The 16,835-nt window shown below is 50.0% G+C and overlaps 2 protein-coding genes across 3 annotated transcripts in view; one reads left to right on the forward strand and one right to left on the reverse strand.

Annotated features, from left to right (window-relative positions):
* MPIG6B (megakaryocyte and platelet inhibitory receptor G6b) overlaps positions 1 to 16,835 on the reverse strand; it is a 177,345-nt gene that overhangs the window by 159,381 nt on the left and 1,129 nt on the right. The gene's annotated exons all lie outside the window — the stretch shown is intronic.
* The window catches only part of SAPCD1 (suppressor APC domain containing 1), a gene marked incomplete at its 5' end in the record, with an annotated part of 33,647 nt that continues 23,377 nt past the window's right edge, over positions 6,566 to 16,835 (forward strand). The window contains one exon of the mRNA XM_081183356.1: positions 6,566 to 7,016. Coding sequence (XP_081039482.1) covers positions 6,566 to 7,016 — 451 coding nt within the window. The remainder of the gene's footprint in view (positions 7,017 to 16,835) is intronic.

The following is a 16,835-nucleotide window of genomic DNA, read 5'->3' on the forward strand; positions in this document are numbered from 1 at the left end:
ATACGGGGACGTTTCAGCCAATGGCCACAAGGTGGAACATTTCGCATATGGCACAAAGCATCCGCTTCTCTTAAAATTTAAGGACAGGGTGGGTGCTATCCAGGCCTAAAGTACCACAAGAAGAAACTTGCAAAGCTCGATTTTGGACAAGATGCAGACGGGAAGGAAAGTAAGAGACACTTTTGCTTCCTGCACCCACTGTGTCAGCGTCAGATCTGAAGCCTCCTTAACTTTGGCTGAAGGGTAAGTCACAAGGATCACCATCGTCAGCTAATATTTTCTTAAAACAGTTATGTGTTGTTTTCCCAGCACATGCTCAAAGCCTCTTAGAACAGCGGAGAGGGGGCGGTTTTAAAACTACAAGAATAAAATAAAAATACGTGGGGCTACCTTTGAAGGTGACTCGGAAACTACAACTAATCCAGAATGCGGCAGCTAGACTGGTGACTGGGGGCGGCCGCCGAGACCATATAACACCGGTCTTGAAAGACCTACATTGGCTCCCAGTATGTTTCCGAGCACAATTCAAAGTGCTGGTGTTGACCTTTAAAGCCCTAAACGGCCTCGGCCCAATATACCTGAAGGAGCGTCTCCACCCCCATCATTCTGCCCGGACGCTGAGGTCCAGCGCCGAGGGCCTTCTGGCGGTTCCCTCATTGCAAGAAGCAAAGCTACAGGGAACCAGGCAGAGGGCCTTCTCGGTAGTGGCGCCCGCCCTGTGGAACGCCCTTCCAGCAGATGTCAAAGCGATAAACAACTACCTGACATTCAGAAGACATCTTAAGGCAGCCCTGTTCAGGGAAGTTTTTAACGTGTGATATTTTACTGTATTTTTGGTTTTTATGGAAGCCGCCCAGAGTGGCTGGGGAGGCCCAGCCAGATGGGCGGGGTATAAATAATAAATTATTATTAATATTATTATTATTAAAAAGCTAGAAAAGCACACAAACGGAGCAACTACAGCCAATCTCAGGGCTTCTTCAGATCACCTGTTTATTGAGAATTCACTCTGAGGTTAGACTATGTCTTCTGATTTGTTTGTGGGGAAGTTGCATGAGAACGAGCAGCCATCCCGATTTCCTCTCAATTTGCTTGAGTGGTGTTAATACATCTTCCTGTTGATCCTTTGTTCACCTCACACTTTTCTAACAACAACAACAACTAATTATTATTGATAATTAATAATAATAATTTATTATATTTGTTAAACACGTTATCCAAAAGTCTCCAAATGGCTACAGTACCGTTAAAAACACAAATACAGTGGTACCTTGGTTCTCAAATTTAATCTGTTCTGGAAGTCTGTTCCAAAACCAAAGCGTTCCAAAACCAAGGCACGCTTTCCCATAGAAAGTAATGCAAAATGGATTAATCCCTTCCAAACAGCAATTTAACATGAATTTTACTATCTAATGAGACCACTGATCCATAAAATGAAAGCGATAATCAATGTACTGCGCTATAAAATAAATAAAACAGTATTGTAGATGATAAAAATTAAAATTATTATTTTTTCTTACCTGCACTGATGATAGTCATTGTTTTATCCATTTCCGTAGTCACACAATCAATCAATCATAAAACGAAGAATGAACCACAGTCACAAAAATGAAAAAGCCACACAAACAGAAACGCAAAAGTATAGCAAAAACAAAAGCACCAAATATAAGCTCCAAATATCACCTCAGAACACTGCAATCAGAAATGGAAGGCTTCGATTGCATTGGGGGAGAAGCAAATTAGCAGTGCAACAATGAGAACAGAAGGAAGAAGGCTTTGATTACAATGGGGGGGGGGATTAGAAGCACAACAGTAAAATCGGAAGCTCCGAAGCACGTTTGGCTTCCAAAGCAAAGTTTGCAAACCGGAACACTGACTTTCAGGTTTGCAGCATTCGAGTTCCAAGTTGTTCAGGAGCCAAGCTGTTCTAAAACCGAGGTACCACTGTAAATACAGTGGTACCTCGGGTTACATATGCTTCGGATTACATACGCTTCAGGTTACAGACTCCGCTAACCCAGAAATAGTACCTCGGGTTAAGAACTTTGCTTCAGGATGAGAACAGAAATCGTGTGGCGGCAGTGCGGCAGCAGCAGGAGGCCCCATTAGCTAAAGTGGTGCTTCAGGTTAAGAACAGTTTCAGGTTAAGAACAGACCTCTGGAACGAATTAAGTCCTGAACCTGAGGTACCACTGTAGATGATAGCCAAAAATGAAACAAAGGGAAACCACCCCTCATAACAGCCAAAGGAAGCCCTGTCAGCACATTAATAACAAACAATATCTTCGCACCATCTTAGTCTATCAGAAGCCTGGTGGGAAATGATAAGTCTTGCATTCCTCATCCATTTCCTAGTCACACTCTGACCTAATCACAAAAGCCCTGAGCAGATTTGTTGCACTAGGGCTACAGCGTGCTTTAATCCACTTTAATTGTGCAAACCTAAACTTCCGGTATGTGCTCTTGCAAAATGCCGACAGACAGACGAGGTGACCAGGGACATCCCTCTTTGTGAAATCCCATAAGCCAGACCAGAAGGAAGGTTGGGCAGCACTTCGGAAAGGCTAGAAAGTATTGATGCAGTCTAGGGAGTCAGTGCGTCAGACCAGGAACTGGGAGAACAGGGTTCAAATCTCCACTTGGCCATGAAGTTCGCTGAGTGACCTTGTGCCACTCACTCTGACCTACCTCACAGGGCTGTTGTGGCGATTAGCAGATGAGGAGGGGGAACTCTGTCCGCCGCCTCAAGCTTTTTGGAGGAAAGGTGGGATTGGAAAGAAAGGTGAATAGTTCTCAAGGGAGCTCCGTCCTCAGATTCAGGGTGAGTCCTGCTTCTTGTGGCGGACATTATATTAACGTGGAGAAATGTGATTGAAGCAAGTCTGGAGTCAAGGACTGCCAGAGGGTTACTAGAGGAAGAGACAGGGAACCCTAGCTATTCATTTGGTATCATATTAATCATCATCATCATCATCAGATTTATACCCCTCCCTCCCCAGCCAGAGCCGGGCTCAGGGCGGCTAACACCAGTAAAATTACAGTAAAAACATAATAGGAAAAAAACAACCAATTTAAAATACAGGTTAAAATGCAATTTCAAATGCAGCCTCATTTTAAAAGTAGCCCATAGATCAAAACCATGAGAGGAGGGAAACATAATTATTATTATTAATAAAACATAATAATTATTATTAATTTATATCCCGCCCTCCCCAGACGAAACCGGGCTCAGAGCGGCTAACAACAGTAAAATAATAAAACATTCTAAAATCATTTCATTATAAAATTAATTCCAGTCAGATTAATGGCAACCATTGGGCTAGAGTTCTGTGAGGATTGCCAATGGAGGGAGTCAGACTGAGTCCAAACCAAAGGCCGGGCAGAACAGCTCTGTCCTGCAGGCCCTGCAGAAAGATGTCAAGTCCCGCAGGGCCCTAGTCTCTTGTGACAGAGCTTTCCACCAAGTCGGGGCCAGTACTGAAAAGGCCCTGACCCTAGTTGAGACCCTTGAGGCCCTACTTGTGGCTGCCTACATGTGAGGGGGTCGAGGGTTCGCACCCACTCTCTGTGACCCCTGCGCACTGATGTGCATGCCAGCCAAACCTTTTGCAGCCAGGCGTTTAGCATTGACAGCCTTCTCAGATACAGAGGTGCACATGCAAGACTAACTCCAGACGGGCAAGAACTCTGGCCAATCAGGGGTTGTGTTCGCCAGGAGGAGTTCCTCCCTCCTGCATGTATTACCAAACAGGCAGCTGAGGGAAGGTTATCAGGTGTCCCCGTTTCCTGGGGACAGTCCCCGGATTTACAAATCAGTTCCCAGACAAAATCCATCTATTTAGTAAGAAGTTGAAAAGTGTCTCCAGATTCATTGAAAAACATCTGGTAACCTTAAGCTGAGGGGTATCTCCATTGCAGGTGTAGGAATGCAGGGTAATTGGCTAATTGGCACAAACTCCCTTTTGCCTTTACACCTTCCACATATGACGTGTGAATATAGGGCTACAGTCTTGCAGGTATAGGGATCCCAGGGCATACTGGGTTCGTAAGCCAAAACCAGCAAACTGATTTGGTCTGGAAATGCAATAGCAGCCAATATCTCTGACAAAGCAAAGATGGTTAAGGTTGCCAAAAGTTGTTGAGGGGTGGTTTTTTTTTAAAAAAAAGAAAACGGCGATTTTTCTTTTTACAGTGGTGCCTTAGGTTACAGACGCTTCAGGTTACAGAATCTGCTAACCCAGAAATAGTACCTCAGGTTAAGAACTTTGCTTCAGGATGAGAACAGAAATCGTGCGGTGGCAGTGGGAGGCCCCATTAGCTAAAGTGGTACCTCAGGTTAAGAACAGTTTCAGGTTAAGAACAGACCTCCAGAACGAATTAAGTTCTTAACCCGAGGTACCACTGTAATAAAAATAACCACGCTGGATACAACTTGTGCTTCCCTAAGATCCAAAGTGCCGCCTTTTGGAAATTCCCCCCAGACATCAATTCTGCCTTTGAAATCCTGGTAATATCTGGGAAAATCTGGACGTATGGCAGCCCTACATTTGTATTCCAATTAATATCAAAATGATAATGATTCAGAGTCCCCTCTCTTTCTCTCCCCACCACTTCCCCTATATTCTGGTTTTCATCCCCCATTCCTTTTCCTTACCCCACCCCCACCCTTGCATGCTGTTATTCGCCTGGCAAATCCCTTTCCACCGAAGGATGCTTAGAGAGCTTTTGCTTAGAGTGGCAGATGTTTTCTTCTTGTCTCATTCCCCTAGAGAGAGCAGAGGCAAGTTTTCAGGTGATGGGGGAGTGTTTACTGCGGGCAGATCCATAGCGCAGATTTAAAACACTTGTTTAAAAGCACTTTACTTCCCCAAAGAATCACAGGAACTGTTAGTTTGTCAAAGGTGATGTGAATACCACCTCTGTCGAGGGGAAACTACAGTTCCCAGATTCTGTGGGGGAAGCTGTGCACTTTAAATGTGCATTGGATGTGCTTCAAATAAATGGTGTGGATATGCCCTTAGCTCAAGGAGCAAGAAGGCCACAGCCTGATTCAGATGTAACAAACCCCATCTCATAAACCAGGCGTAGGCCAAAATCGGCCCTCCAGACGTTTTGGGACTACAATTCCCATCATCCCTGACCACTGGCCCTGTTAGCTAGGGATGATGGGAGTTGTAGTCCCAAAACATCCAGAGGGCCAAGTTTGCCTCTGCCTGTTATAAACCACGGTTTGCCTGATTGGGAATAAAGTCATGGGCCCATGTTTTCCTTGCTTCATATTCTGCTTCAGCAAAAATTTCCAGGTTTCTCAAACCAGTTTCTGAATTGGGAAACTCTGAGCTCCTCAAGCAGAGGTGAACTAGGAGACAGACAGGCTGGGAATGAAAAGCCCCAGTTTATTTCATGGCAGGGGAGATTACAGTGGTACCTCGGCTCGGATTAAGTGCTTAATTTGTTCTGGAGGTCCGTTCTTAACCCGAAACTGTTCTTAACCTAAGGTACCACTTTAGCTAATGGGGCCTCCTCCTGCTGCTGCTGCACGATTTCTGTTCTCATCCTGAGGTAAAGTTCTTAACCCAAGGTACTATTTCTGTAACCTGAGGTGTCTGTAACCTGAAGCGTATGTAACCCGAGGTACCACTGTATATCCTTTATTAGAGTATCTCATATTTGCCAGTGCCTTACATGTGAAATAAATAAACTCTCCTCAGAGAGAAACCCAAATGATCTTAAACAAAAGGTTATGTTAGAATGCATGGCTTAAACTTATTTGAAATTGGTTGTCTGTTCAGAACTCAATTATTTAAATCATAGCAGTATGTGTACTTGGAAGGACCTATATCTTATATTAATGGTACCCATAAAAAAGAGGGGAAGGAAGGAAGAAATAAGGAAGGAAGGAAGGAAGGAAGGAAGGAGAGATGACCCACTGACCCCAGCTTCAGAGTTCAGCTACCCACCAGGAGGCCAAACCTTCCCTCTCTCTCTCTCTCTCTCTCTCTTTCTCTCTGCCCCAGAGGAGATGCCACCTCCTTAGACAGAGCCGCTAATCATCTGGCGTCCAGGGCGATTATCTGGGATGGGTCACATGATTCCAATCCCAGCTGACCCCCTCCGCACCCCCTCCACCCCTGCTGCTCTGTGGACCGGCTTGGCCAATCTGACTCAATCAGATATTCCGACTCTGACAAACTAGAGACCTCAGCAAAGCCCCAGAGCAATCCTGGCCACGCAGACGGCGGCGGCAGCAGCAGCCATAGCCGCAGGAGCCCTGGTTTCCTCACCCAGACCTTCTGCTGCTCTCTAGCCCACTAGCCTAGTCCCCTCCCAGAAAGCCCAGATGTCCTGAGGACACCCCCCTGCCTGCACTCCCTCCCCCTCCAGAATTACTCTCCCCTCCTAGCCGCCAGCCCCACTGTTTCATTTCACTGGAATTAAGGCTTTCTCCTGCACTCTCTCTTGAATCCCAGTTGCTCCCTCTTTCCAGAGAAGCTCTCGGGGGTCTTCCTGGCTCCCCCTGCTGCGAATTCCCTGGCCTCCTGAGGACCCCTGAACCCCACTCCCAATGAGCTCTGGGCTGGCGGCCCCACCCCTCCCTCCCACCCCAGAGGACCCCCCTCCTCCGGCCCGAGGCACCCGCCTCCCGCGCCCCTTCCTCCGCAGCCTCCGGACGCTCTTCGAGATCCTGGATGACCAGCGGAGCGGGACCGTCCACGTCTCGGAAATCGAGAGCCGCTGGGGCCGCGGGGGCTGCGGGGTGAGCCCCCCAGGGGACAGCGAGAGGTGCCCGCTCCCTGGAGGTGTGCTCCAGGCCTTGCAGCAAGTGGCGGAGCCTTGCGGAGGGTATTTGAGTTTCCCCCGCCTGGTGGCCGGGCTGAGAATCGCCCTCCTCCGGGCCGAAGAAGAAGAGGAGAAGGAGGTCGAGAAAGCTGGAGAGTCGGGCACTAGAGTCGGTGGGCAGGCCGGCGATGGGCAGAACTCAACTTCGCAGTCGATGAAGAACTTGAGTCGGATACGTAAGTGGGAGAGGAGGAGGCCTGGGCTTGGGGTCAGGGGTGCTGCTGTGGGGCTGGAGCGCAAAACCAGGATTCCTGAATAGTGGGAACTGGGGTGCTTTTACAGTGGTATCTCGGGTTACAGACGCTTCGGGTTACAGACTCCGCTAACCCAGAAATAGTACCTCGGGTTAAGAACTTTGCTTCAGGATGAGAACAGAAATCGTGCGGGAGCAGTGGAAGGCCCCATTAGCTAAAGTGGTACCTCAGTTTAAGAACAGTTTCAGGTTAAGAACGGACCTCCAGAACAAATAAATTTCTTAACCTGAGGTACCAATGTATTCTTGGGAAAGAGATTGTGGCAGGAGAGAGAAACCTCAGGACAGGAGTTGTAAGCCAACATGGTGGCCGTCAGATGTTTTGGACTACAACTCCCATCAGTCCCAGGGAGCATGACCAATGGGAGAGGACGATGGGAGTTGTAGTCCAAAACATTCAGCGAACACCACATTGTCTACCGCTGCCTTAGGACTCCTGGGTCCTCTGGGAATGTGTGTGCCAGTAGCTTTGAGGAGGTGATGGAAGGGAACCAGGCCTTCTGATGTCTCACTGGGGCTCAGTTTAATGAACTGATTACCAGGGGGCAATTAATTAAATTGGACTTGGACTTGCTAGCCTGCACCTTTCTGCCATGCTCCTGCTTCTGTTCTTGGGGGCGTGTCCTGCAGAATTGGGGAAGAGCCTGCCTATGTGAAGACCACCTGGTGGAAACCTTTGCACATACGGTTCTTAATTGTAAACTATATGCCGATCTCCATCAGCAATTTCTAGATCAACTCCGCATCCCCAAATGGAAACCAGAGTTGGAGGTCATACATTTTCTATTACTGGGGAATGATCAGGAGCTCACCAAGTTAGTGGCTAAATATCTCTATTTGGTTTTTTGTCTTCGAAATACACTGCAGACGTCTGATCTCCCCGGAGACCTAGAGATGTGACGATAGACTGCTCTGCCTCCTTTCTTTCAGCAAATGTTTTGTGCCACTGGGGAAGTGGTAATTCTGTATTGATTTGTTTTGGATGTTTGTATGTGATGCCAATAAAAGGTCTGATGATGATGAGAACTGGGGAAGGGCAGAGCACATGGTTTTGCAGATTTAACCCCAGCCTCTCCAGGTAGGGTTGCTGGGGAAAGTTCCCCAAATGCTGCTGGCATTTGTTCTGTGTGGAGAGTGTGCACAGCAATGAGCTCGGTGGTCTGACTATGCCCCTATAATCAAAGTGGGATGGGTGGTCCTCATCTGGCTGCTGCAGAAGAGAGTTGAGTTCCATTTGGCCCCTTCCGAATTGCTGGGTCTACAGGGCTTCAGCGACAAGCTGGAAAGCTGGTTATTGGGACAGGACAGGATGGGAGGGAGGTCAGGCAATGAGGAAAGTTGATAAGGGAATCCAGAGTTTGATGCGGGGGTCTGTTCACATTACTCCCTTAGAGCACAGTGAAGTTGCTGGAGGGTTTTTGGGTGCATTTCACAGCTCTTCTCGGCTGCTCACGTCGGCATAATGTACCGTATTATTTGCTCTATAAGACTCACTTTTTCCCTCCTAAAAAGCAAGGGGAAATGTGTGTGCGTCTTATGGAGCGAATGCAGGCTGCGCAGCTATCCCAGAAGCCAGAACAGCAAGAGGGATTGCTGCTTTCACTGCGCAGCGATCCCTCTTGCTGTTCTGGCTTCTGAGATTCAGAATATTTTTTTCTTGTTTTCCTCCTCCAAAAACCAGGTGTGTCTTGTGGTCTGGTGCGTCTTATAGAGCGAAAAATACGGTGTTTTCCTTGTGCAGACGTGGTTCCCATCTTGGGCTAGGGACGAATTAGGACTGTAGTCGGCACAGGACACATTTTGGATAATGTGCTGTGTTGGGGGATTGAAAGCCCAGCATTGGAAATGCAGTGAGTACGCAGTGAACAGGAGTGTGAACACAGGTTTTGTAACAAACACACACACTAGCAAGGCAGGAGACCTTCCCTCTTTGTTGAGTTTGTTTTCGCGCTGCCAGCTGTCCGGATCAGCTTGATGTACAGAAGTCAAGAGGTAATGCTTTTCAATGGCCATACCGCTTTCTAATGTTTCCCTAAGGAGTATCTGTGTTAGCCTTTTGCAGCAAGAACAACAAAGAGCCTTGCGTTTGCCCTTTTAAATGCTAACAAATTTATTGTGAAAATAAAAAAATTCCTTCCAGTAGCACCTTAAAGACCAACTAAGTTAGTTCTTGGTATGAGCTTTCGTGTGCATGCACACTTCTTCAGATACATTCAGAAATTTATTGTGGCATGAGTTTCTGCGGACTACGGTCCACTTCATCAGACGTATGGGAGTGTCCATTAAATGGCACAGGAGCTTTAAAAGCCCTAGCTAGTGTGACTCGGGTTGAGAGAGACGGAGCAGTGCGGTGGTTAGCACAATGAAATCCCATGACATTCCCTGTGTGCTGCTGGGCAAGTCCCTACCTCCCCGCCTGATCTACCTCGCAGGGTTGTTGTAAGGATAAGAGTGGGAGAAGAATTATGTGCACTGCCGTGAGAAAGCATTTTGTTTCCCATACATTCTGATCAATTGTGTTGGGAGGGGAGGTTCCAAGTCAGACTGGCGCCCTCTCCTCTGTTCCTGTACTAGTTGTTGTTGTTGTTGTTGTTGTTGTTGTTGTTGTTGTTGTTGTTGTTCTTCTTCTTCTTCTTCTTCTTCTTCTTCTTCTTCTTCTTCTTCTTCTTCTTCTTCTTCTTCTTCTTCTTCCTCCTCCTCCTCCTCCTCCTCTTCTTCTTCTTCTTCTTCTTCTTCTTCTTCTTCTTCTTCTTCTTCTTCTGGTTAAGAGCGGTGGACTCGTAATCTGGTGAACCGGGTTCGCTTCCCTGCTCCTCCACATGCAGCTGCTGGGTGGCCTTGGGCTAGTCACACTTCTCTGAAGTCTCTCAGCCCCACAGAGTGTTTGTTGTGGGGGAGGGAGGGAAAAGGAGATTGTTAGCCACTTTGGACTCCTTAAAGGTAAAGGGACCCCTGACCATTAGGTCCAGTCGTGACCGACTCTGGAGTTGCGGCGCTCATCTCGCTTTATTGGCCGAGGGAGCCGGTGTACAGCTTCCGGGTCATGTGGCCAGCATGACTAAGCCGCTTCTGACGAACCAGAGCAGCCCACACTGTTTACCTTCTCGCCGGAGCGGTACCTATTTATCTACTTGCACTTTGACGTGCTTTCGAACTGCTAGGTTGGCAGGAGCAGGGTCTGAGCAACGGGAGCTCACCCCGTCGCGGGGATTCGAGCCGCCGACCTTCTGATCGGCAAATCCTAGGCTCTGTGGTTTAACACCTTTGTCCCTTCTTGAGACTCCTTAGGGTAGTGATAAAGCCGGATATCAAATCCAAGCTCTTCTTCTTCTTCTCTTCTATACGTGCCTTTCACCCTAAGGTCCCAAGGCAGCGTACAGCATCAAAACACAATATTAAAAACAGTTTAAAACAACTCGCTACCATAAAAAGACCTGCGGGGCGTAGGGCGGTATCCAAATTTATTTATTTATTTAATAAGAGGGGTCCAAAAAAACCCCCACATCAAACACCCCATACACCTCAGGTGTCAAAAGCCAAGGGGAAAGAAGTGTCTTTGTTTTGCTTATTTGAGGCACACGAGAGTCAGAAAGGAGCAAATAGTAGAGCTCTCTTGAGACGGTACCATTTTGGGTGGCTGGGGACATTGTCCTCTTCAAGTGCCCCACATCCAAAGCTCCCCCCAATAGAGAGAGCAAGCATGAGAACCCTAGCCCAAAACTATTCACCTTGGCCTCTCGTTAGCTTTTTTTTTTACAAGCATAAAGTGTTTGTTGTGAAGTCCAGGTAGCAAGCTAACCTCCTCCCGCCTATCACCACGCAAGATGCAAATTCTGCCTCTCAATTTGGGGGTGCAGACCCTGCGGCCCTCCGGCCCTTGCCACACTACATCTCCCATCCACCCCAGCCGTGATGGTTAAGGAGTGATGAAGAGCCATCGTTCAGCAACACCTGGGTCCCCCCCCCCCCCAGATTCACTCTAGACTTGCAACACTTCTTTTTAGGAGCAGGCCCATCTCTCTCTTCTTTGCTTGCGTGGCACGCTGCTTTGGACAGTGGTCAGCCAGGCGGATTTGATTTCTAGAGGGGTGCGGGGCATACTGCAGGTTGTGGAGATTTGGGGCAGCTGCTGTTTTTGCAGCATGGCAACAGAAGGGTATGTTTGTGTGTGTCTTTGGAGCGGAGCGATCAAGAGGGAAAGGGGGAAATGAGAAATACAGTGGTACCTCGGGTTACAGACGCTTCAGGTTACAGACTCCGCTAACCCAGAAATAGTACCTTGGGGTAAGAACTTTGCTTCAGGATGAGAACAGAAATCATTTTCTGGGCATTGTGGGGAGTGATATAAATAGAAAGGAATGTAAGCTCTTTTTATATGCAATAACAGCAGCAAGAATATTACTGGCCCAAAAATGGAAGTAAAAAGAATTACCGACGATTGAAGAATGGAGGATGAAGTTAATGGACTATGCAGAACTAGATAAACTAACAGGAAGGATTCGAAACCAGCGGGACCAGAAATTCACGGAAGATTGGAGTAAAGTTACAGACTATTTGAAAAGTATTTGTGAAGATCAGACGGCGCTTGTAGGTTTGCAAGAAGTTTTGTGAGGAGCATCATTGAAAGTATTGCAAAAATGGAAAAGGGGAAGGATGATTTGTTAAGAGATGTAAAGGCAATATAAAGTTAAGAAATGCATAAGAAGTGGTTAAAACAGTGGATCATCAGAGGTGCTGATGGAAGTCTAAAAAGATTGTATAAGTGATAAGTTTTGTGGTACATTTTATAATTTATATGTTAAAATCAATAAAAATTGTTTTTTTTAAAAAAGAGAGAGAACAGAAATCGCGCGGCGGCAGTGGAAGGCCCCATTAGCTAAAGTGGTGCTTCAGGTTAAGAACAGTTTCAGGTTAGGAACAGACCTCCAGAACGAATTAAGTTCTTAACCCGAGGTACCACTGTAAACACAGCAAGGGAGAGGGGGAAGGTGGGTGTGCGGGCACCTCTGCTTTTCCTCCTCTGCAAACACGCTCTTTCTCTCCCTTCTGCCTCTGCGCCCCTGGCAAGCCTGCGGCAACTCAGCCGCAGCACCATACGGCCAGGGGTTTAGCGCTCCTGATCCTGTATCCCCAGCCATAGAGACGACCAATCCTCTTAGCCGGCTGCTCTCATCCACCCCCTCCCACCCCCAGCTCCCCAGTAAGGCGCTTTTGTTAATGGGCCACGCATTGGACAGCCCCAGAGGCTGGAGTTGAGGAGTGGGAGTGGGATTAGACTACATAAATAACCTGCCTGCCCACCCCCACATTTCTCCTCCGGCCTCCCTCCCCCCCCCCGGCAATATGTGCAGTTGACCATCATCCTTCGGTTTCTCTGTTAGGCATGCCAGGATTTCAAACAGTTAGCCCCACCCCCACCCCACCCCGCTTGAAACCTGGCAGAGCTGCTGCCAGTCCGTGTGGGAAATACTGAGTTAGATGGACTAGTGGTCTGACTCCGCGTCAGGTATTTTTGCTGGCCTCTGTCTCGAGAGACAGCGGAGGAGTGCGCATTTGGGAAGGGGCATTCCCTCAGCTGGTGTGTTTCTGTCGCGCCTGCAGCTCTCTTTGCAAAGAGCAGTGACCACATGAGCACTGTTCCGCAGCATTCGATATTTTCATTTACATACATTCATTTGAAAGAAGATGGGTTTATGAAGCAATTCTATATCCTCCCACCACGCTGGCAAAGAATTGTATGAAACTGTTATGTAGTGTAGTTTCACCCTGGGCCAACAGGGGAATACTGTATATAGTTTTCACTCAGGTCTGTAGATAGTTTTCACTCAGGTCCGCGGCAGTTAGTTTAGGCGGGAACTCTGAGCTGTTGTGGTTACAATGTTGACAGCCGGCTGCCTATAAATACAGGCCGGCTGAGCTGTTCGCAGTCAGTTCTATTCCAGCTTATCTTAATAAAGAGCTACTTGAAGAAATCGCTGTGCCGGCTGCTATGTCAACCCACTATTTAACACTGGCGACGAGGATGGGATTGGATGGACATCAGAGCACAGCCAGATGCGGCCAGCCTCTGAACTGAGCTGAATCACAGAGCGAAATCACTGAGCGAAATCACTGAGCGAAATCACTGGGCAGAACCAATTCAGAGCTGACTGTTCTGGCTAGAGCACTGTGTTCCATCCATCGCCCTTCATGCCGGCATCGGAATCATGGCTTCATTTGTGCCTCTACCGCCGTTTGCGCCAGCCTCTGAGTCATGGGACTCCTACCTCGCTCGGTTCGACTGCTACCTCCAAGCCAACGAGCTGACAGCAGTATCAGTGGATCGGAAGCGGGGCCTATTCCTCAGCCTCTGTGGGCCTGAGGTGTTTGAGACGGCCCGAGCATTGGTTGCGCCTGAAGCAGTCCAGGCAACACCATGGGACACGATCCAAGAGAAGCTCCGCAACCACTACGCACCAAAGCCGTCCAAGATTGCTGCCCGCCATGCGTTCTACCACCGGAACCAGGCAGAGGGGGAGTCAATCAACAACTACGCCACCGCCCTGCGACAGGCTGCAATGCACTGTGAGTTCCGAGACTTAGACGATGCCCTGATGGATCGAATCGTCTGCGGGGTCCAGGACATCCATCTGCAACGGCGTCTCCTAGCCAAGCCAGACCTCACGCTACAGAAAGCCATTGAGGAGGCTGTGGCCTCAGAAGCTGCTGAACGCTCCGCCCAGGAGATCCGCAAGTCCAGCAGCCCGCGTCTTGCTAGGGGGCCAGTTCCGGTGCATCATGAAGAGGCCAGCAGTGATGAGGCATCCTCCAGTGAAGACGATGACGTGCACCAGACAAAGCGGGAGCACAGGAAGCTCCAACAGAAGTCCAAGGGCCAACCGGAATGTGCTGGCTGCGGAGGCGACCATTCCCGTGCCAAGTGTCGATTCAGAGACGCCATCTGTAGGAGGTGTTCCAGAAGGGGCCACATCGCTAAGGTCTGCCGATCGGCTCCGTCTGACACCCCCCCTTCATCGACTCGCAAGTTCAAGTCTTCACTCCAGTCTGCCAAGGAAAGTTGTTTCGCTCTCACCAACTGCCGCTGCCCGTCTGGAACCACGATTGGCCAAACCGACTCGTCTACGCGACGCAAGCTGAACGTCACGGTGCTCATTGAAGGAGCTCCATGTGACATGGAGATCGACACCGGGTCTGCCCTGTCCGTCGTGTCATGGAGCACCATCAAAAGACTGGTACCCAGAGTATCCAAAAGGCAACTCGACTCTCACCGCGTACACCTGAGAGACTACCAGGGAAACGACATTCCCGTGGTAGGCGTTGGCCGGTTCCGGATCACCTTCAAGGATTTTTCGGGCCTGCTCCGGTTGGTGGTGGTCGAAGGTCAGCGGCCAAGCCTCCTAGGGCTAGACTGGTTTGATGCCCTCGGCCTGGAAGTCACCGGCATCAACTGCATCTCTAACGCAGAGACTGAGGGTCTGGTCAAAGACTTTGCCGAGGTTTTTGACGGCACCTTGGGACAATATACTGGTACGCCCATCTCCTTTAGCCTTGATCCACAAGTCGCCCCCATCAAGCTTAAGCCACGCCGGGTTCCCTTTGCTCTCAAGGCTAAGGTGGACGAACAACTGGACAAACTGATCGCCCAAGGAGTTTTGGAGCCTGTTGACCACGCAAAGTGGGAAACCCCCATCGTCACGCCTGTCAAGCCAGATGGGTCGGTGAGAATCTGCGCTGACTACAAGTGCACAATCAACAAGGCACTTCAGCAGCACGCCTATCCGGTTCCTGTTGTCCAACACCTGCTGCATTCCCTGGGTGAGGGTAAGGTCTTCGCTAAGCTGGACCTTGCCCAAGCCTATCAACAACTGCCAGTCGATGATGCCACTGCTGAAGCCCAGACGATCGTCACCCACCGGGGGGCATTCCGTTGCCGCCGGTTGCAGTTCGGGGTGAGTGTGGCTCCTGGCATCTTCCAAAGCCTTATGGAGCGTCTCCTGCAAGGGCTTCCGGGCGTGGTACCATATTTTGATGACGTCTTGGTGTCTGCAGAATCACACCAGCAGCTGTTCGAGCGCCTCCGTGCCGTGCTGACCAGGTTCCAAGAGGCCGGGCTCAAGGTAAAGAGGGAGAAGTGCCTGATTGCCGTTCCACAGGTAGAGTTCCTGGGCTATCTTATCGATGCCTCCGGCCTTCATCCAACCACATCCAAGATCCGCGCTATCCAGCAGGCCCCCACCCCAAAGGACAAAACGGAGTTGCAGGCATTCCTGGGGCTGCTGAACTTTTATAACATGTTCCTGCCCCGCAAAGCCACTGTGGCTGAGCCTCTTCACCGACTCCTTAGCACTAAGACGCCTTGGGCCTGGGGTCATCGAGAGACGGCGGCCTTCAACGCGGTCAAGGCTCTCCTTTCTTCAGACAGTGTGCTGGTACAGTACAGTGAATCCAGGCCGCTGGTCCTTGCCTGCGACGCCTCACCTTTTGGCATCGGTGCTGTCCTGAGTCACCGTTTCCCAGATGGAAGAGAAGCACCGCTCGCCTACTTTTCCAGGACACTATCTCCGACGGAACGGAATTACAGCCAGCTCGACAAGGAGGCATTGGCACTTGTGGCTGGAGTGAAGAGGTTCCATGAATACCTCTATGGCAGGACTTTTGACCTCATCACTGACCACAAGCCACTCCTGGGCCTCCTCGCCGGTGATCGTCCAACTCCACCGGTCCTCTCACCACGCATGCTGCGATGGACTGTTTTCCTGGCTGCCTACCACTACCGGCTCATCCATCGCCCGGGGAAATCGATGGGCCATGCCGACGCCCTCAGCCGTTGCCCTCTTCCAGCATTTGTGGAAGACCCGGCTCCAGCTTCATCGCTCCTTCTGATTGAGGATCTTCCGGCAGCGCCTGTATCGGCTGCCACTGTGGCCTCCGCGTCTGCCCAGGATCGCACCATCAGCCGGGTGCTCAACTGGGTGTGGAGGGGGTGGCCACAAGGGCCTTTTGCATCGGAGTTCCAGCCCTTCGCAACCAGACAACATGAACTCTCAGCTCATCGCGGCTGTCTGCTGTGGGGAGACCGCGTCGTGATTCCCCAGGGACTCCGTCAGCGCGTCCTGGAGGCTCTGCACGTTGGCCACCCGGGAATTGTCAAAATGAAGGCGTTGGCTCGGTGTTACGTCTGGTGGCCTAATATGGACGATGCCATCACTGCCTGGGTATCCGCCTGTCAAGCGTGCCAAGAGTCGAGGCCTGCACCACCGGCAGCTAAGGGACACACCTGGGAGACGCCAAAGACACCCTGGTCGAGGGTGCACATCGATCTGGCTGGCCCCTTTCACGGCCGGACCTTTATGGTAGTGGTGGACGCCTATTCCAAATGGCTGGAGGTCGCCCTGATGCCCTCCACCACTACCGAAGCTGTCATCCGGGTGCTGCGAGGCCTGTTTGCAACGCATGGGTGTCCTGATGTCCTTGTCTCTGACAACGGACCGCAGTTCACGTCAGGCACGTTTGAGCGGTATCTTTTGGGACTGGGCATCCGCCATGCCCTAACGGCACCTTTTCATCCATCCAGCAACGGGCAAGCGGAAAGAATGGTGCGCTCGACAAAAGAGGCACTGGCGCGCCTGGACCGGGGAGACTGGCATGAGCGGGTCGCCGAATACTTGTTCGTGCAGCACATCACTCCTCATGCGGCCACAGGGAGGAGTCCTGCTGAACTGCTTATGGGCCGCCGCCTCAG

The sequence above is a fragment of the Podarcis bocagei genome (genome assembly GCF_964188305.1).
Source record: "Podarcis bocagei genome assembly, chromosome: 2".
Taxonomy (NCBI): domain Eukaryota; kingdom Metazoa; phylum Chordata; class Lepidosauria; order Squamata; family Lacertidae; genus Podarcis; species Podarcis bocagei.